Consider the following 22,595-nt stretch of genomic DNA (forward strand, 5'->3'; position numbering starts at 1 on the left):
GGCCGTCTTTAACTTGTAGGAGAGTTTTTCCATGTCCAATCATCTATTCACGGCGCCAATGTTAAAGAATTTAGTTTTTCTTATTCCGGCAAAACATGATTCGCATCAAAAAATGTTTCGCCAAATTATAATTATCTTAACTGCAATAATAATAATGAATTGAAAGTCGACTGATCATTGAAACTTTTTTGAGATATTCTGGCTTGAAAGTTTTTTATTAATCGTTCTTGAAATTATTTTAGGAATCTTGAAACGGGAAAAAATATTTCAGTTTGTTGAAAATTTATTATACGTTGTTGAAATGGCAAATATTTCTTTGGAAATTTATTGTTTTCGTTCATTTTTTATATTTCTCTCTTCGCGGTGGTTCTTTCTAGCTATGAATTTCTTTAAAGGCGTCCACCTTTTTTAAATGCAATGCTGCTGGTTTGTCTGGATTAGGATGTATTGATAAATTAGAGATGGTTGTATCTGTTGTTATAGGTTTTCTAAAAATATCAAAGGAAATTTTATTACTATTCTGAATTGAAGTTATGTCAGGAAAATTGATTATATTATTTAATTTTATTCGAATCCAGCTCCTTCTCGGGCCCACAGAAGGGGGCTCTGAGGCCCAGGGCCCAGGATAGGACCCAAAGAAAGAAGAAGAATATAATAGACCTTAGGTACATTTCTCGGACCTATGTTAATACCTATACCACTCTCTAGTGAGAAATAGATCTATGTTCTCAATTTGAACAAAATAACTGACATAATTTTGAATGAAATGAATAGTTCGTGAAATTTACAAATGATGAATATTTCAATGAAAAGGAAACATGTTTCACTGTCACTTTTCAAATCATATTATATTCTAAGAGATATTTTTTATATTAGTCTAAAAAGAAATGTTCACCCAAACCTGAAAGTTTGGAATCACGATGCACAATTCTTGATGATTTATTTTTATTCAATTCGAATGAGAAAACAGTACTTGGATAGCAATTATTTCTGCAATTAACATCATTTCAATTTTAACTTCAACAAAGTAATTGAAATGTTCGTGGGGTATTGTCTGAAACAAATGGTAGTGATGTGATGTCGATAACACTATAATGCTCACTTAGGAATATAAATCAACAACTAGATAACTTGGGCTGCTTTTTTACCACATGAAACTAATAATGCTGTAAAAAAAAAACATCATTCGATTTCCACACTAATATAATAAATATTTTCTCAGAATATATTTATGGAAAATAATATTGCATTTATATACAATAGAGAATGTGGCAATTTATATTCATTAGTATTTACATACTGAAAAATATAAATTGCCACATTTTCATGTCATTACAATTTATATTATAAAAGTTGAGAAATTGAAAATGAACTTCACATTATATAGGTAGCATGATGGCATAGTTCATAAAAAACAAATTATCAGAATAGAATGTTTACTCCCAACCACTATCAACGACTTTGTCATCTAAAAATAGTACGTGGGCTAAAAAATATTCTGTGATGAGTACTTGAAAGCAAAATGTTCCTCTCGCGTTATTCAAAAAAAGGAGATTGAAAAATGATTATTCTTCACCGGGATATTTAATCTATGCTTAATTTCTAATAGAATAATAAATACTTCAAACCATTCTAATGATATGCGGTGAATGGAAAATAATTACTTAGTAATTAAATATTCATATTAGTTAAGTTTTGAACATCCACTGATAGTACCTATTGAGTTTCCATAGTTTGATTAATATCTTATCTATTAACCCATTGCTTTAATGCTTCCTCGAACTGTATCTTGTCCTGATTTTGTTCTTTCATAATTGGAAAATTTTGTCCATTTTCATGTTCTTGTGGAAATTGTTTGGACTTCATAGGCTGAAATAAGATATTATCAGCATAATACAAACATATATAATTATTCCATTCAAGTTTTTAATAAAATTGATACAACGAGGTATTTTGTTCCGAGAATGGTCGTAAATGATTGAGCTGAACTCACTAAAAAAAATCGAGGTTATAATAATTCCTGTCACGATGGTGACTGAAAGGGAGTAGTTTCTGTTTAGAATCATAAAGTTAGCATAGGATTACAAATCCTAATTTACTACTCTGCTGAACTTGAGCATACTAGGGTAGAATTTTTAAGTGAAATTGATTGTTAAAATTTAATATAATGTAGAATCCCATTCATTTTTTCCTGTAAATAATTGACATATAGTCACCAGAATGTTTGAGGAATTGATGTACAGGGTGGGCAAATTTCGATGTTTTAGCACTACAACTTTTGAACCAGAGGAGATAGACAAAATCTGATACCCACTTCTCGATCTCTTTTTCTGAGAAACTAACAAGGGTAGTATACATTTTTGGCCACCTTCTTTTGTTTTCGAGTTATAAGCGAAAATTGGAAAAATGGCGATATCGAAAAACATTTATATCTCCGCTAATACTGATGATAGAGCTCTGAAATTAAAACATTATACAGGCACTTTTTTACGTAGAATCCAGTGGCGTGCTCGTATTTTCAAAAGGGTTTTTAATTACGAAGCTATGACCCAAAGTTATGTTTTTTTAAATGAGAACACTAGATTTTTGTGCCATTTTCTGAAAGCTGAATTTTTCCTGATTTCAAAAATATATAACATCGTATGATTCGTATCAAAATGAATAACAGAAAATGGTCAAAAACCTTTTTTTCTCAATATTTCTATGGTTTCAACTGTTGATGAGCCTTCCTATAACAAGAGCAGTGTCCTTCCGTCAATCTGATTATTTATATGCTTTTCACTTATTTCTACAAAATTCGAATCTATATTTATTTTAGTTTCGAAAAAATAAACGAACTTGGAAAAAAGGTTCCTAGGTAGCTTGAACACAGTTTCAAATATTCATCTATTGAAATATCGAGAAGAGGTGACGACTGTGCATTGTGCAATTGTTGTCATTATTAGGTAAAATATTATTTCTTGTTTGTCCCTTCGTAATTAAAATGTTGAGTTCAATCAGATATGCATTGTTTCATATGCTGTTTAAAATGGATTGGTACTTGTGCGTATTGATTCTGGAGACCTATGTAAATAATCTCCTGATACATGCATCTCATTACAACTCTTTCGATTGAAAAATTCGATCTTGTGGTTTCTCCGTTATTTCCAAATCAATTTTTAGATTTAAAATTTATAAAACATATCTAGATTCGAATTTTGTAGAAATAAGTGAAAAGCATAGAAATAATCAGATTGACGGAAGGACACTGCTCTTGTTATAGAAAGCTCAATTTTTCTGTGTTCATCAACAGTTGAAACCATAGAAATATTGAGACTCTTAGGTGAAAAGAGGTTTTTGGCCATTTTCTCTATTATTTATATTGATCCGAATCATACGATGTTATATATTTTTAAAATCAGGAAAAATTAACCTTTCAGAAAATGGCACAAAAATCTAGTGTTCCCATTTAAAAAAACATAACTTTGGGTCATAGCTTCGTAATTAAAAACCCTTTTGAAAATACGAGCACGCCACTGGATTCTACGTAAAAAAGTGCCTGTATAATGTTTTAATTTCAGAGCTCTATCATGAGTATTAGCGGAGATATAACTGTTTTCGATTTCAGATTTTGTCTATCTCCTCTGGTTCAAAAGTTGTAGTGCTAAAACATCGAAATTTGCCCATCCTGTACAGTGGCACCTACTTCTATTGTAAATAAATCTTAAGAAGTGTTTTATTTGTTCTTTAAAGTATCGAAGGCATGTCGTTTCTGTTTTAAATCTTACTAGATTTTACTAAGGCTAGAGAACGCTCGAAAACTTGCACGATGTGTACCACATGCAACATGCACCATGTGCGTGTAACCTGTTAAACGATCGAGAATATTCCATGATGAGAACCACCTTGAATTTCTCCGAATCACGAAGTATTTTGTAGGCGGTAAAGACTTAACTTTTTATTAGACAAAGGATGACTTACTATTTCCCCGATACCAGAGTGATGTGTGGGTGTGGCTCAGATGGATGGAGAAAAATTAGATAACCATGTTAAAAAGAGACGAGGGGGTAGTCATCGGTCAGGCCCGGTGCACACATCCGACTTTTGCAGTTGCGACGCCGTTGCCGTGTCGTACCTATTCGATGCACACATACATACTACACCGGCGTGGTTGCGGAGCCGGATCAATTCAATGCGCACTAGTTTCCCATTCAGCATCGTGAATGTAATACTTTCTGGACTTATTTGATTATAGTATTTGTTGGATCATAAAAATTTAAAACTTTTTCAGTTTTTCATGATTTCTACGAAACTGTCACTCATATGATCTTGAAATCTCTAGCTGTTTCAAAAATTGAATTTAAATTTTTATCAATGAGAGTTTGAATAAGACACTTTATTACTTTCGCAATAACTATAGACAATGATAAAATCGTTCGGAAGAAAATATATAGGCTATCAGCGGACTCACCGATCATGGGAACTATTTCTCATGATCGGTGAGTCCGCTGATAGCCTATATATTTTATAAATTTATTGGGTAGTAGTATGTTGTTCTCATCAATTCTTCGAACAACAGTATTTTCAACAATTCATCTCTATAGATGAATTGTTGAAAATACTGTTGTTCGAAGAATTGATGAGAACAACATACTACTACCCAATAAATTTTTCTGATGACATCAACTCATTTTAGTTTTTTTAATGAAGAACTCGATATCCAATTCCCTCTCTACCATTGTGCGAACTCACGACAAAAGTCGTATGTGTGCACAGGTCAATATAGAAAAGAGTACTGAGAGATTGCATGTACGACTGCGGCCCAGTTGTACCACAGGCCGCAAGTACGACACAGCAACGGTGTCGTAACTATAAAAGTCGGATGTGTGCACCGGGCCTTATACTCAGGCGGGTCGCGAACTGAAAGTTAGACGAGTACCGAATAAAAAGTTACATGTAGACGACGGTATCCAAAAGACAGTCGACGATGGTTTCGTTTTATTAAAAATCAAATTCTAAAATTACAGATATTGTGACGAAATTATAGACATATGTTTGGAGAAAAGAGCTCAGAAGTGATTTGGTATTAACCTAAAACATATTTTTTTCAGTATCAGATGACATTTCATGCATAAGGAAGTGACTACGTTCATTCTCTAATTGATATATTTTTATTTAATTAATCAATTAGATTTAGAATAAAACTTTTGAGTACCTGTTGTCCAAAAGCCCTTTGATTACAATTTGTTCTATTATATGCTCCATATTCTTCAGAATTATAGTTTTGTGATCCGTTACCAGAATGATTTTGCTGAACTGCCGAGAACATATTTTGCTGGGAACCATAGTGTTGGCTCAAGGGATGTTGTTGGTACTGATAACTATTATGTGAAAAACCTGAAAAGAAATTCAATTAGAAAATTTGATGGAATTGCGAATTATTTATGATAATAATAATGTTGAGAATTTAGTTATATATTTTTTGTATTATAGTATCAATATGTTAACATTAATAATATACTAAATACTATGCCATAAAGGTAGGTCACGACAGCGCAATATCATGGTCTTATTTTCCCAACGTTACGGCTCAGGAAAGTAAGTAACGTGCGTTCATTTAAATTCATGGTCAAGAGTGCTGTGGAGAAATTAGATTGGATTTTCTGTGATTACAAGTAGCGCTTAGCTCAAATTTTTCACAGCATTCTTGACCACGAATTTAAATGAACGCACTATAGAATGAATCGTTCTCTATGAACGAGCATGGGAAAAATTTATCACAATTACGAGATCCCTTTCAACGTGATCATACACGAAAGTACGAGTTAAGGTTGTAGGTAAGCTTCAACATGCACACAACGAGAAATAAGCAAATGCAAAAGCAAGCTAGAAAAAATGAAAAGCATATTTTCGTGGTCGATTTTTGAGAGAATTAATTTGATGAAAACCGCAGCCTCATAAATTCGACTTTTTCAAGTTATAGGAGAAAATTGGAAAATTCCGTTAAAAGTAAAGTTCTTATAACTTCTTTATTAATGGTGCTATAAACAGGAAACAAAAACATTCTACATACACTTTCTTAGGTAGCATCCATTGGTGTAATCATTTGTTTATTGCAATTAGTTTTGAAGACATAATACAAACTCATGTTTTTCCATTCCATAGTTATTTATGCAACAAGTGCAAAAAGTGAATGTGTTGTCCAACTCGGCCTAACGGCCTCGTCGGACAATTTCACGTCGAGTGCAATAAACAATTTTTGCACGAGTTGCATACAACATTTTTTCTACGTTCATGCAAAAAGCAAAAATGATTTATTGAGGTGCGGCACTAGGTGTAGGAAAATGAAGAGCGCAACTTGAATACTTTATTATTAATATCGATTTGCATTGAAACAGGAACTAATACGTTACGAACAATTTAACTCAAACTTTATTTTTACCCTCAATGTTGAAAGTGAATGAACAATTGGTGCAATTTTCAATATGAATATTTCGTAGTGAAGTACTTTTTAAATCCACTTCTTGATTTGTTACTGCTGTAAACGTACTAGTACTTGGTAACTGAACATCGTTATTTCCTTCAGGCTGAAATATTTGTTTGTCATGATGACAGCACGTTGAAGTAGAATGACAGATGAGTGCAATAAAAACTTTATTGCACTAGTGCAATGTAGAAAAAAATATATAACATTTGTTATCAAACTAATTAGCATTCTTTTAAATTCGAGGCCAAGAATGCTGTGGAGAAATTCGAGTTGATTTTCTGCGACAACGAGTAGCACTTAGCTTGTACCATATCACGAACATTTGTTTACATACTTCGAATCTGGGAAGAATTTGGTACAAGCTGAGCGCTACTCACACTCACAGAAAATCAACTCTAATTTCTTCACAGCACTCTTTATTTTAATAAACGCTCGTTGTAAAAATCATAAAAAGTTTGAGTTTCAAACAACAAATCAACCAGGTGCCTATCTATGATAATAATCTGTGAGCTTCAGATAATGAAAATATTCGGAGACCCCCAAGGTCTCGGAATTCATCACCGGATAAACATTTTCAAATTGATAAATGTTGTTTTTTTAATGTTACCAAACAAAAAAATCTAACGGAAATCTTGGTTGGCACGGAATATTTTAATTATCTTAAGTTGACAAATTATCATACACGTGGTTGATTTGCAGTGTGAAACTGAAACTTTTGTTGATTTATTGTTTGATAGGAAATTAATATATCATGTTATACAGGGTGAGTCAAAAATGTGTACCGAGCATTCTGGGGGTTATAGCACTTTGAAAAGTAAGTATAGTTTGATGAATAAACTTATGTCTCCCTAAATATGCATTTTGGGCCATAAGTTTATTCATCAAACTATACTTATTTTTCAATGTAGTATCACCCCCACGAAAGGTCGGTAAACATTTCTGACTCACCCTGTATATTATTGAAGAGAGGAAAAAAGCGATTTTATTGAAGTGTTTATGGTTCACATTTAAAAAAGAACATAATTTTATCCAATTTTCTCTTATCACCTGAAAACAGTTGAAGTTATAAGGTTGCAGTTTCCACCGAATTAATTATCCCAAAAGTCGATCCCGAAAATGTGATCTTCACTTTTTTCTAGCTCAAAAGGATTCTGATATCCCCTCATTAGACAACCAATTTATACTTTATGTGGTGAAAACTCCCATACTTGATATTTTTCTGAAGTTCCAACAGGTGGCTGGCTAGGTATCCTGACCTAACGTCTATGAACTTTTACCTTTGGAGAAAGAAGATAAAGTGAAGTACAACTTCGTACATCGAACAAAGTTTGGTCATCGCAGGACCGCCAGAGGAGAAATGAATGGATAACAAAGTTTACTGATACTCAGAAAGCCACGTGATGGTAATCCCTCTTAGGGTTCCTTGGTTATTTAAGTTTCACCTCGCAAATCTCGTGCATCATGTTTTATGGTAGGGAGAGTTCAAATACCTTTATATCAAATTGATCTTCAGAGATGATATCCGAAGTTCTACTGCTTCGGTTTTCTATGGACTTTTTTATAAAATCCTTTACGTCTTATTATGCAAATGTCTACCATTGTGTTTATCGAAATTTGATAAATTTCTCACCAACCTGAATGCGGAGCGTTTGAAAGCACATTCATAACTATTGAAGCAGATATATCTGACTTAGTTTGGCTTCAGTTGTTAATTTGTATTTGTATATATCTTTTGGCTCGTAGTTCCCACCTGATTTTGATAATGATTGATTTGATAATCGATAATAACTTATAATTTCCTTTTTGACATTTCGTCACAATGTATTGTATTTTTCGAATGTTGAGCCATGAATGTTCTCAAACGATAAGATTCGACTAAACTGAATGATGACAAATCCGTTCTCAAATTCTTGAAATTCTCAGGGTAGGTTCGGATCTCAAATGCCGCAGTTAGGTTCGTTAATGGGCATAATAAGGGGTTCCGTCAATATTACCGATCAAAATTTTATTTTCCTGTAAATTCCAAACCTGCATATTCAATCGAAATGGAAATTTTCTTCAGGATGTAAATCGACAATTTCAAGCATAGTGCAAAATTTCAAGCTGACTGCATAATGAGAACCATAGATTATTCAAGTTATTCAAGAAGAATATCCCAATTACCCAATATTGCCGTGAAACTGAACCGACGGAATTGAGATTCTGGGTGTTCAAATGAAATAATAATTTCAAATATAATGCAGACTTTCCTGCACATCACATAATCAGAACAATAGAAAATTCAAAAAAATATTAAAAGAAAATTCTAAATACTGAATATTGATACCAAATTTGATCGAGTCGAGATTCTGAGCGTATATACAGTGTGTCTCATTCAAAAGTATCCACCCTCAATAACTCAACAACGACTCAGAATTTATGAAAACAGTCAGACAGGTCGATTTTTAATTACAGGGGGTGGGGGACATGATCTGGGATACAAAGCTTGTTTCTACTAGCAACCCCATCAGGAATTTGAATGGGGAAAGTGGGTAGTTTTGTAGCACAAATGTATGCTCGGATTCATAATTGTATAAATCTGCAGTTTGTGTTCTATAAAGTGAATATTCACAAAGTTCCACAGGGTGTTTTTTATGGAATTATGGTAACGATAAAACTAAATGAAACAGAGATGTTCTAATTGATCGAATAATTACTATTGAAAGAAAAAATATTTTTCAACAAACAGTATTAGTAAAAATTTACCACAAATGTATGAACTTGGATAACTCAAGATTTTCAAATCGGGACCTACCGATTCTACGTATAAAAAGAGAGGGGTCACTCAATCAAACCCTATACCTATCTGAAATGAATACTTAATGATTTATCGGGGAAGAACTCTAAATTATAGAAAAACCGCAATTTCTAATTAAATGTAGTAGTTTGTGACTTCCGGAAAACATAAAAAGGAACTAAAATTCGATGATTTGACATTTCATGAATTTCTCAATAAATCATTCGTAATTAAGAATTTCATTAGTTTGAGGGTTTCTCAATAATGCTAACGAACAAAAATTACAATTCATGAAATGTCAAATTTAATTGTCCAAACATCGAATTTCAGTTTCTTCCTGTGTTTTCCGGAAGTCACAGACTACTCCACACAGTTAGAAATTGTGGTTTTGCTTCATCAAAAGTTCTCCTAAATAACTCTTAAAGAATTCATTTTAGGTACAGGGTTTGCTTAAGTAACCCCTCCTATTTTATTTTATACGTAGATTTGACTGAAATAATACAAAATATAGGTTCTGATTTGAAAATCTTGACTTTGATGAATTTGAGTTGTCCATGATCTTCTGATAATAGTATATTGTGCAACAAGTGGGGAAAGTCCAACTTTTCTCGCGAGTGTGGAAGTTTGTGGCACGAGCCTGAAAGGCGAGTGCCGCAAACACACGAGCGAGAAAATGACTTTCTCCACATGTTGCACACTATACTTTTCCTACAACTGCACAAATTTCAATAATTCAAGTAATGGACTTGATTCAAATCAAAATGACGTGCGTTGACAGTATGTGCTTATTTATTGCGTTTCCATAGAAACGACTCAAAAACCCAATTTCATTGGTCTACCAAGGGAGGTGTGGGCAAAGTGCCGTGGGGAATAATATTTCCCACAGTATGCGCAATACATAGTTTTGCAATTGATTAAACTATGCAGAATACGCTACTTTTCATAGCAGTTGTAGGAAAACACCTTTTTCTGCAGAAATATTAAAAAAAAACGTCCTCAGCGCCACCAATTTTCCCTTAGAATCCATTCAACTCATGAATCGTTGAGTTTTCACCCAAGTTATGGCAAATAGCTGAAATTGTCATCAAATAAGCTATTTCTTGATACAATAATAAACTGGGTGTGCCATTTTAAATAAGAAAGTAGTAGTCTGAAAATATTTTTGCCTCAATGCCCAAAACCAAAATATGCAAATTTTCTGCACGAAATTATAATTAATTCTCCATTAATTCAGTTTTAGATTAATTTGAATCGCGAAAAAATATCTATCCGCGAAAAAATATTGTGCGGGAAGGAGTTAAATATAAAAAGCAATTTCAAGCTTCGTGCAGAATTCAAATAGAATATCGAAAAAAATAAGGGAAGCACTGACATTAAGCTTTTGTCATTCGATATGCATCAATTGCAACTTTGAATACCACAAATATTCAGTTCTGTGGCCTTTAATGGCGTAAATGGACGCGTTCAGCAGACTCAACAGTTGTGGAACAGTTGTCAATATTCTATGAATTTTCTGTTGAACGCATTCTATCAGTTTCCGCTACGGAGCGGTTGCCATCTTTGGTAGCGATAAATTCGCTACCAACATGTTAAATTCGTTACTCAACATGTTATCAGAAAGTAGCATAAAAAAAATTTTTACGCTACTTTTTGATAACATGTTGAGTAACTGACATAAGTGACAGTGATTTTGGGACGAAATTTAAATTTCAAATATAGCAATGGAAACTGAAACATATACGTTTATTAACATTCGGAAATGTTACTCTGAATAAATTTCCCATATATTGAAGAATAAAAAAGTAATAAAACCGAAAGCAAACTTGGAAATTAAAATCGATATTATAACAGAAAATTGTCTCTCATCACAACATAAACTTCAAGCAGAACCCAAATAACCTATTGCTGTCAAGAATATCTTTCTGATGAACGAGTCCATTGAAATACAATCGAGCGAGCGCTCAAAAGCTCCCGACTTCAGGTCAGTGCTTTTCTTAAATTTTTCTGATTAATATATCTCTTAATACGTAATATTTTCATAAGCGATCTGACCCCCTTTGTGGCATAGACAAGATACTCATGCCATCGTACGAGAAAATCAACAAAAACTCTGATATATTTATTGAAATTAACTCTTGCAATACAAGTACAAGTGCGCTGAATTAGTTGGGGCAGGTGAGATGCCGCATTTTCAATTAATATAAACTTATCATTGTAAACTTCTTGTTCATTGACAAAGAAAAGCATGTCCTATATTATTTTTTTCATTATTTCTCGTTATAAAATGAAATATTAGAAGGTATAACGTTTCATACTTTCATGTGGATTGCTCCCAGGTGAATTTGCTTGTCTCGCCCTCAATTCTGCTATGAAATTCGCATCTTGTTCGTAACGTCTTTGAAGTTCCTCTTGCCAACCACTATCACTTTCATCTTCGCCGTCATCCTCAAAATCTGGAGACAAAAATTATTCGATGAAGAGAATACTAATCAATAAATATATCATCATTTTATTTATTGATCATAAAAAACCCTTCAGTTTTTAACATTTTTAATAAAAACTTTTTTTCACACTATGGCTTCATGAAGATAACATTTTCAATTGAAACTGGAAAGAATGGTCAGGACTTATTGATGAGGTAATAAAAAATAATTAAAGGCATAAAAAATCGCATTGAATAATGATTGTAAGCCAACCCATAAAGTATCCAATATGTCATATTGCAATGTATCAAAACAAAAATAGAATTGTAGCTTCTATTCATTTATGCTATTCATATTAATAAATTTTCATAATATACAACAAAAAGAGATTTTAAACGATAATAAATCTGAATTCAACAAATTGATAATAATTTTAATTCCTTGAATCGCAAGCTTGTTCTTAAAAATCATCAGTTAAGCAAGGTTAGCAATGATATCATTCAAAAATGTTAATCAGGTGGAAATATTAATTTTTTGAAGCCATGATGTGGGAAAAAATTTGGTTTTCTTATTGTAATTTGTGAAAATTGAAATTGATCCATTAGTTTTATTTGGAATAGATTTCCGTCAGTATAGTTCGAATCGATCAAAAATTTATGAACAATTTTTATTTAATGAATTCCTTTTTTTCAAATGAACAACCGACAAATTGAAAGCATTCTTAAAATAATGTCCTTGTTCAAGTGAAATGGCATTACGGAAACATAATATATTAATTGAAGTATTCCACAGATTCAAGCAATTTAAACATGAAATGAATTGAAAATTTTAATTCGAATCATTAAGATCAAAAATGATTTGTTTGAATGACTGACTTCATTACTAAAACAAAGAGCAAATAAAAAGGTGCAGGATTTGTGATTGTACGAAATGCAGTGTAACACAATTCTAGAACTACAAATGCTCGAAATATAACTAATAGATAATACCTAAAATATAAAAACATGCATGACCACAATGGACATTCAAAAGGAAAAAATTAATTAAATATTTTGTAAGATTCGTTAAGTTAGACGGTGAATATGATATGTAGATTAGTGAAATGGCAACAAACATGGAATAAGTCAACCCAACAATAATTATTTTTTCTTTTTTCACAACGAAGGGTTTAATGAACTCCTATGGAGACAAGAGGTAATTTTTAAAAACTGTAAATTTTATATTATGGTATATTATTAGTTAAAGTAACAAGAAATTCATTATTTTTCCAATAGATGGCTTTATTTATCTGAATCTCGTACAGTGACTTAATAAACCACAGTGGCGATACGCGTGGTCTCGTTTTTGATTGGCTGAGCCTAAATATGGCGGCTTTTTGTTTACATTCTCTGTTTACCTGATTTTTGGAATTTATTCAAAATGTAAGGCCTATTTTATTGAGCCACTGTAGTATTTTTCTGTTGAATAAATGTCAGTTCACTTCAGTCAATTGTATCCTTAAGTTATATGGTTAAGCCATATAGTTCGCCATTTTGGGCTGAATTGGAACGAATTGTCGCCACTTTTCTGGCAGTTTTATGATTGGTTGTCTCAGTTTAGTTTGAGCGCGCGTCAAAGATGGATACTTGCAAAGAGGAAATACGCTATATTTTACAGTTTTTCTTCGATTAATGCGAAAATGTAAATACTGTAACAGTCAATCACGAGCAATTTTGGTTTCGTTGATTCCGTTCTAGTAATTTCGATGTCAAAGATGCACCATGGAAGGCCAATTGTCGTTGAATCGCAGCAAAATGTACCCATTTTGGAACAGTTGGTGAAAAGTGGATCACTTACGACAACGTCAAGCGAAAACGGTTGTGGTCGAAACGCAGTGAGCTGATGGTCAGGAAGGTTTTTCTGTGTATTTGGTAGGATTGGGAGAGACACCTTATAATCCAGGAACCAAGTGTAGTGTTCCTACCCATGACGAACAATTTTGCAGGTGGAAAAATAGAGGCTTGTGAAAATCGACTGTCTCGATTTTAGCAATAGGGACGACGGCTTCAATTAGAGTGGCCTAGTGATATTACCTTTAAAATGGCAATAAGTTATGGAACCAAATCTTGCATATTTGACCTAAATCGGGTCATTTTAACTATGGTAATTAAAGCCTTGTTTTTCATTCAAAAATAATGGATTTCTTTTTACTACACGTTATATTTCAACCTATTTAATGAAATAAACTACAAAGTGAATTATTTTTTTCCGTGAGAAGCCTCCTTTACATATTGAATGTGTTGCATGAACCAATTTTGAATTTGAAGAAAGCTTTGAAGTGGTTTTCATCATAAAATCTAGATAGTGGCCCTTTCTGGCAAGGATAATTTCTGTTCGCGCATGTTCTATGACTTCGAAACATAATCTCGGTGAAAATTATTGTAATTGAAAATTTGAAATTGGGTACCTTCTTTTACTTTCACTTTACACACAGAATACTAAACCGATTTTTCTTGTTGTCAACAAAATTTTAATTTCTAGGAAATATCACCAAATGCAAGCAATAAATTACTAGTTCTCAGAATAGCCAATCCTAGGAAACTTGACAGTTATGAATAAAAGGGAGTTTTCTCTAAGAGACGATCGAATTATGTTTATTTCCCTTTCTTGAATCCTTTTGAAGGCAGCTTTCTAATAAAGCGATATTTACCTTAGAGACCCTTTTTGCATAGATTATGGAAAAGGCCCTAAAACATTGCGGTAAAAATATAAGATTTAGTACATATTTTACAAACAAATATTTGAAATGTTTAAATAACATGAAACATCTCTAAATGGATTCAAAATATTTCGATTCTAATAACTGATGTCATGTATGAAATCCTAATGCTTTTGCGATTTATTCCTAATAAGGAAAATTTCTTATATATAGAAGAAAGAATAAACCATAAAAGATTGGCAGCAAATAATAAGTAATAAATAGCGGTTCAAACAATCCATCATTTGATCCAAACTTTTGGTTTTTCTGATATTGTTCGAAAATAATGGGACATCCCTTCCTCTCATGATATTAAATTTGGTTAGTTATTTCTAGAGTGTAGAAGGGGAACAATCACTCGAATTGTTTTATCTATCTTGATACGATGATTCCAAATAAGAATACAGCTGACAACATGAATTGGGTTTTCCAATATTCTTCTAAATTTTCTATGGTTCTGATTATATTTACCTTTTGTATGGTGTCTTAAAGGATGAATAAACTTATTATTATTAGCTCGAATTTTTGTACGAAGTTTGAAATAGTTATGTTGTATACAGTGAGTAATTCTTTCTTGAGGTTATTGTGACGCGATCAGAAATTTTGCATGACTTTTGAAATTGTTATTTATCAATTTCATCACCGGACCGGAATTTATCTTTTAATGAACTTACCCTGAAAATTTCAAGTTTTTAGTTTTTTCTGTTCGACAGTTATCGGGTTCACCAAAGGGTAGAGTTGAATTTGGACACGGGTCAGTCATCAGTGAGTCAAACCTCAAAATTCCAAAATTACAGACATTACAAAATTAAAGAACTCTCATCATATGATCGGGCTTTAAAATAAAGTAAAGAAATTTTTCGATATCGTTAATACGCTGGAGGCCTATAGTCTAGACGTTGGTTATAGTAGGGAGAGCTCTATACTGGTACAAATATCCAATGTATCGACTGGTGAAGCTTTTGTGTTTATTTTTGTGTCATAATGCACTATGCCTCCCTCTATCCGTGAGTGAAAACGAATATTAAAGAAATAAGTCAGTAGCGTAAGAAGAATAATATCTGTAGATGTGTAAAGATACTGTATATACAGAAAATATGTTTGTCATTTATTCTTAGAGGGTAACCAAAATTGGAGCAATAACATGTATCATTTCGATTCGCACAAAATTTTCCATTTGTCCAAACTAGTTTTTAAAAGACACGCTAAATAAAATTTGCGCCTATTGAGTGAAATTGATATGGCAAAAAAATTAAACTTAAAATTTTTATGACACGTTGTTAGACACATTTAGAGCTTTCAAGGTAGTTGAACCATCTATGTAATCAGATATCTTCAAGTTTTTCGAAACATACAATATTTTCCCCTTGTTGTAGAATGTGATTTAAATCAAAATTCTCGAGTTCTCTCCTTCACGCAAATGAATTAAATTAGTGAATTATGTGCTTTCAATGCTGATAAAAATTATTGATTATTGATAGATATATCTTGTTATACAGGGTGATTCCGGAGGAGACCGTCAGATTTTAGGAGAAGTTTACACTAGTCATGGCAGTTTCGAAACAATGTTTGGTTTATGGTTGGGGGCCTTTATTGAGAGTCTACAGGGTGATTTGTCCGATTCGACCGATTTTTCTTTCATTCATAACTTTGGTATATAAAATAATATTGATGAAATTTTCAGTGTAGAACATTATATTTATCTAATTTCAATAATTTCAACACTTCTTCAAAAATACAGGGTGGAAATTATGATAAGTTCAGATTGAATTTGCAGGTTGAAAAAACACCCTGTACATTCCGTTTTCAAAAATTCACTACCGGCTTAAGATTCTACCATAAGCGTTTTTATTTTTTTTGGCCCACGTCCAGTTTCCCTAGAATAGTAATTTACGTAACAAGTCCGGAAAATAGGGTTTTTTTGGACGAATAGACAAAATTCCAGGACGAGCGTAAGCGAGCGATTCTTTTCCGGCCTAGTCCGGGAAGTACGTACTTTCTGGACTAGGCCGGGAAATGCTACTTTCTCAGAGAAAAAGCGTACGGGAAGTGAGCACATCCCGGACGGTTGCCGAAAAAAAATTTTTAAACATGAACAATATTGTTATTTCGCTCCAAGGCAGTGAGAATATTCTGAACTAGATAGTAAAGCTGTATCGTCCAATGATACAAAGCTCTTCCTGAGTTCTAAAGTCGTTTTTCCAAATTCGAAATTCGTTTTTAATCACTGATGTATAAAATCATTTTATATAGGAAATATCTTTATACTTAACTACGTAAACCAAAAAATCTTCAACAACTAAAACTAATACAGAATAAACATTCGAAACATATTATGAAAGGCAAAACTAAGGATTAACGCAAAATTTATTTATTCAGAACTAATTTGACGAGTACTAATAGACGGTTCCTCCTACACCCGTTCAACAATTTGATTGGAAATTTCATTTTGAGTAGGCCTATCAATGTGCTCTGCCTTACTAGGATATTGCCCATGTTCTTTAGTATTATGTCCAAAAGTACCTTTATTTGGTTGACTTCGGTTGGGAAGACGTCTTTGGTATTCCATTCTGGCTTCATTTCCATTTCCGTTACAAAAATCAAATCTGCATATTCCGCATGAGTAAATAATTGGGGCATGTTGAAATACACTTCTTGTAACAGATAATTTATTTAATATTATCATTCTGTGGTTCACTGTGATGGTAATCTTAACGAACTTGATTTAAATTGAGATTTAAGTTTCATGGAAAATTTTCAATTTTATAAAAACTATTTTTCATACATTCAGAAGAGCTTTGTATCATTGGACGATACAGCTTTACTATCTAGTTCATAATATTCTCACTGCCTTGGAGCGAAATAACGATATTGTTCATCTTCAAAAATGTTTTCTAGGAAAACTGGACGTGTGCCAAAAAACATAAAAACGCTCCAGTGATGTAAACTGATGGTAAAATCTGAAACAGGTAGCGAATTTTTGAAAACGGAATGTAGAGGGTGTTTTTCCAAACTGCAAATTTAATCTGAACTTATCATAATTCCCACCCTGTATTTTTGAAGAAGTGTTGGAATTATTGGAAGTAGATAATCATATTGTTCTACACTGAAAATTTCATCAATATTGAGCAAGCCATACCAATGTTATGAATAAAAAAAATCGGACAAATCACCCTGTATACTCTCAATAAAGGCCCCCAACCATAAACCAAACATTGTTTCGACTGCCTTGACTAGTGTAAAGTTCTCTTAAAATCTGACGGTCTCCTCCGGAATCACCCTGTATAATGAAAACAAAGCACAGTTCAAATTTTATAATATGGCTTATTTCCTCTTTCAACGTGAAATATATCGAACTGTGAAGGAAAAATATGAAAAAATTTATCGAAAAAATGTTCAAAGAATATCCAACGGAGAGATTGAATCCGTGGGTCATCCATTTCAGAATCCGAATGACAATTTCATAAATCAATAATCACCAAATTTTAACAGCTAGGACTCAACCATAAAGGGTCATAGTAAAAATACATTTTTCCATTATCATGATTAAATGTGGTTAATTTTTCGAGATTTGAATTTTGTTCCTTTATTTTTCCTTCAAATGCCTGGATCATGTTCACATCGTGTACACATTCCAAAAAGTGAACTCGAAATAATTCAAGGGGGTTTTATTCTCCAAAGATTCATTATTGAAAATAATAGCTCAAATCGAGGCTCAAATACAGAAATTTGACTCAATTGTTAAACGTACCTACTTGTTTTTTTTTCTATTTGACGTGTTATGTAATACAATGAATATTTTTAGAAAAATACTGTCTAATTGAGTAATTTAAATTCAGAGAAAGAAATATTTTGCATTATGTCCACAGAAATAAATGAAATTTGATACGGTAATATATTTTTGCACTTTTAGTCAAGAATGACTTAGCCATCAAGAGGTACTTACCGGCGAAAAAATGGACTCCGTAATACCATTTTTCATGGGTTTCAGCATTATAACATTCATCCAACAGGCAGCATTCCTCATACAACTACCATATTTAGCACAGATAGAAAGAATTGAACGTAGGTAAAAACTATAAAAAAAAACATTCAAATAAATTGAAAAAAAGGGGACACAATTCAATATCTCCTAGTAAATCCTTCTAAAGTAGATATCATATTCCATCTAGAATTTGTTAATACATACCTGCAATATGCATTTCTTTTACACTAAGAAAACTAATAGAAATTTACTTAGCATAGATATTGAGAAGAGAAAACATGCGAATCAACAAACATTCATTTTTATATCAGAAGTTTACACTCTTATTTCAATGTGGGGTGCAATATTGAGAGCGATAGTATTATTGAAAAAAATCTACATCAATTAATAACCTCTCAAGTTAAAAATAGAAAAACTCTAACATGAAAAATATTCTGAAGGATCTGTTATATGGAATAAAATGCCATTTCAAATTTGACTAGAAATAATGAATTAACTGAAAAATCAGAATTATCAGATAGGTAATATTTAATTCGATTTATATATTATTTGCTTCAATAAAAATTCAACAACAAAATATATCTTCAAAGTACAATAATAAATTTCATGGTTAACAAAATATTTCAATATCTCTTTACAACGAAATAAATAATGCCTACATAACATAATGGACGTAATTAACATGGAAACTATTAAGTAGCTACGAAATACTCTATTTCATTTGAACTGAACATTGATGAAGAATTAAAAATCCCCAAGATCCTTCAAATCATGCTGTCATTAAAGAAAAAAAATTATCGTAATGAAGTGTTCCAATTTTGAATGATTTCTTCCCCTTCTTCAAAAATTAAATAAAGGTATAATACGAGGTACTCTTTCCATCTAAATCTAAAAGAAACTACAATATTGAAGCCTATTCGGATTCAGGCTACACCGGATGTGTAAAAACGAGAAAAAGCACTACTTATATTTGGTAGAGCTCATATATCCCGATTCTCAGAAAACCAAAAATTGTGGCTCTATCGACGACAGAAGCTGTGTACGTTGCAGCTGCTCAATGTGTGAGAGAAATGAAACATCTGAAGACTGTTATAGAAGAATTTGGTTTACGTACCACCTCCCATCCCCCCCCTAAATGGGCCGGGCACCTCTTAAATTTTGCCGGCCCTCCTAGAATTTGACATACAAAGGCTCAAATAATTAGAAGATCAACAAAAATGTAATTTTGACGCAATTTCTGAAACAAAGATGTTGAAAGTACGGATACGGAATGGAAATGCAATAAGGTTAGAAATAATATGAATATGGTCCAATTTGTATGTTCAAACGTGCCGCAATAAACACGTTCACAGGTGCCACAATTGAGTCATAAATATTACTGTCGCGCGTCGGCATGTGATTCTGTGCTTACCCCGATTTCCAAGATTTTTTTTGTGCTTAAATCTTGTCGGTATCTCTTTGACAAACCATCTATTCTTGTGTGAAGCGTAGCTTCTTTGGTGGGTTTTCAGATCTTAAATTGCAATTGTTTTTATTTTCAATTCATCAATCAGAATTATGAACCCCAAGAAGAGGGAAAGGGGAAAATATATGTAGGATCCAATTATTGTTCTCTGTAAATGATTGCGATGGTCAACCGGATGCTTGGAGACCTATTAGTTTCTACTAGTGTCGAGGGCATGACAGTTTCAATTGATTTACAGGGAACGAATTGTTATTGCACATAATGTAAAAAGGATGTGTTATTCTTCGGGGTGTCGAAGATGTGTCATGTCGGTTATAAATCTTAAGAGACTTACTGGGGTTGGGAAAGTTCGAGAACAAGACGGTTGTACCAGATGTGTTACATCTGTTTATCAGGTTCTAGTCCTTCTAGAATATTCGATTTCCAGGAATCCGCGAAGATCTTTGTGAGCGGTACGGCAAAGCTCTTATTGGACTAGGGGATGGTATTTTCCCTTAAGGGTGTGGCCAAGACGAAAAGAAGGGAGGTCAATATTCGAGACAGGGTAGTTCCAATCGGCAGAGAGACAGTTTAACTTAAGTCGAAGACGAGTCAAGTTCGAGCGGTCAACTTAAGACGTAAGACGAAAAGACGTTTCGCGGACTAGATTAAGACGAATCGCGAACAAGTTAAAGACGAGACGACCGAAAACTTGAAGTACGACGAAGACGTGATAATCCAAGACGTTTCGAGTAATCAACATACGAGTTAAAGACGAAATTCAGTACCGTAGTGAGAAACTTGTAATTAAGACGTAATTTAGATCTTCTCAATACTGAGTTTGTACTGTATAATTGTGGCTTTGTAAATAGATGTAAATAATTCAAAAGAGTTTAATTATTACGAATCCAACAAAGTCACGGAGAAAAAGACGAAAGGCCAGGTAATCGAATCATACCTCTAGACGATCGATTAACCAAGCCTACATATATGAATACTAGGATTATAGACGACCAGAATGAGCAGTTGTTTTCTATTTCTTAATTTGTAAGATGAATATTTCACAGTGGAGAAAGTACGACTTAATGAAGGGAAGAAAATTCGCCTCCAGTTGTTGAATAGCCTTTAAAACTAGAAGAAACTTTAAGTTTGAGTCCGTTCAATAAGGATAACCATCCTGACCTGGCTGAAGCTAGTGGTCTTGCAGTTAAATTTCCTTCCATTTCGAAATTGAAATATGCAGATTCTGGTGGTGTTCCTTCGAGAAACATTGGCAATTAAATAGGCCAAGATATAAGCGACTACACAAAAAGTGTTCTACTAGAAAATCCTTGGACTCCTTCTGACAACTACGAGTTTCTTCACTCAACAAGAACCGTCTCCGGTCAAATAAAGAAAAATTTTTTCAGACCACTCCATTTTTAAAAATATGGTTGGTTGGTTTTGTCCTCATCGAAGAAGGGGCTATTTTGTAAATACTCTCCATGGTTTACCAACCGCAACGAAGGAGGATTCTGCAAAAACGTTACTCTAAAGACTTCATTCACGGTTCCTCTTACTAACTTCAAAAAGCTTACAGGGACCCATGGTGCTCTAGAAAAGCACAGCAGTCTCCAATACCATAAAGATGCAGTATTGACTGGTAAAGATTTCTTAAAAACCTATCACAACCCTGAGCACGACGTGAGCAACATTGTCAACAGACTCAATTTGTCACAAGAAAACAGAAAAAAGTTGTTGCCTATTGTCAAGACTATAATAATGGTTGGTAGACAAAATATTCCCCTCAGAGGACATCGGGATGGTGGTAAGATTGAAGTTGGCCAAACATCTTTACAGAATGAAGGAAACTTTAGAGCATTGCTTCGCTCTAGGGACGATGCAGGTGACACGGATATGGAGAGTCACTTGAAAAACTCATCTAGCAGAGCCACCTCGCGAAATAATATTATAGACTGCTGCAGATTAGAAATAACTGAATCAATTATATCAATCACGTTGCAAAATCACGATTTTTCAATGAAACGTCTGATATTTCAGGTAAGGAACAAGTCACCTTGGTTCTTAGGTATGTGAATGTACTAGACACCAGTAACAAATTTGAATTAAGAGAAGATTTTCTGACCTTCATTGATGCCTTCGGCAACTTGCAATCTGCAAAGAAAAAAAAAGAAAGAAATAAATTTTGGCGAAAATAAGAGTGATGACTCTGACTCGGCCGATGGAGGTGGGCTTCAAAACAATTTAAGCTCAGACCAGACAGTAAAAATCAGAGGAAACAAGTTATCGTTGATAGGAAAATCCCTAGGCCAAATTGTTTTAGGCGAGCTACAGTCCGTACAACTTCCTTCGGAAAGGTGTGTAGGACTACATGGGTGTTGTGAGAGAAATACAAAATACTGCCAAAAATGCAATAATGACACCATGTTATAATCATAAACTCAATTTGAGTATTTCAAAATTTACTAAAATAATCAGCATTGAAAAAAGTATTTGTTTAATCAAGGAAGTGACATCGTTCTTTTCGTTCCCTGAACGAACTACAGTGTTATATGCTCATATTAGAGGAAAACTCAAACGGCTAGTGAAACAAGATGGGTTGAGAGGCATGATGGGGTTCTGAAATCCCTAGATGAAATAAGTGAGTGGAATGATAAAACTTCCGCAGGTAAAGCAGCCATACTATCAGGGGCTTTGTGTGACTCAGAGTTTCTTGTATGCTTATTTTGTCTGAGTGATGTTTTGGCGCGTAGGTACTCTACCC

The 22,595-nt window shown here is 33.3% G+C and overlaps 1 protein-coding gene across 9 annotated transcripts in view; it reads right to left on the minus strand.

Annotated features, from left to right (window-relative positions):
* Positions 1 to 411: 411 nt before the first annotated feature.
* The window catches only part of LOC123671402 (dystrobrevin beta), a 64,983-nt gene continuing 42,799 nt past the window's right edge, over positions 412 to 22,595 (minus strand). The window contains exons 17-20 of one of the 9 annotated variants that reach the window (XM_045605238.1): positions 11,558 to 11,695; positions 5,195 to 5,376; positions 1,717 to 1,869; positions 412 to 488 (exon numbers count right to left, since the gene is read on the minus strand). In XM_045605238.1, coding sequence (XP_045461194.1) covers positions 1,747 to 1,869; positions 5,195 to 5,376; positions 11,558 to 11,695 — 443 coding nt within the window. In that variant the 3' untranslated portion in view covers positions 412 to 488; positions 1,717 to 1,746. Of the gene's footprint in view, positions 489 to 653; positions 1,167 to 1,186; positions 1,870 to 5,194; positions 5,377 to 11,557; positions 11,696 to 18,348; positions 18,479 to 22,595 lie in introns of those variants that run through there. The other 8 variants (XM_045605237.1, XM_045605242.1, XM_045605240.1 and 5 more) reach the window with 8 other exon arrangements.

Source organism: Harmonia axyridis, chromosome 1 (genome assembly GCF_914767665.1).
Source record: "Harmonia axyridis chromosome 1, icHarAxyr1.1, whole genome shotgun sequence".
NCBI classification, from domain to species: Eukaryota; Metazoa; Arthropoda; class Insecta; order Coleoptera; family Coccinellidae; genus Harmonia; species Harmonia axyridis.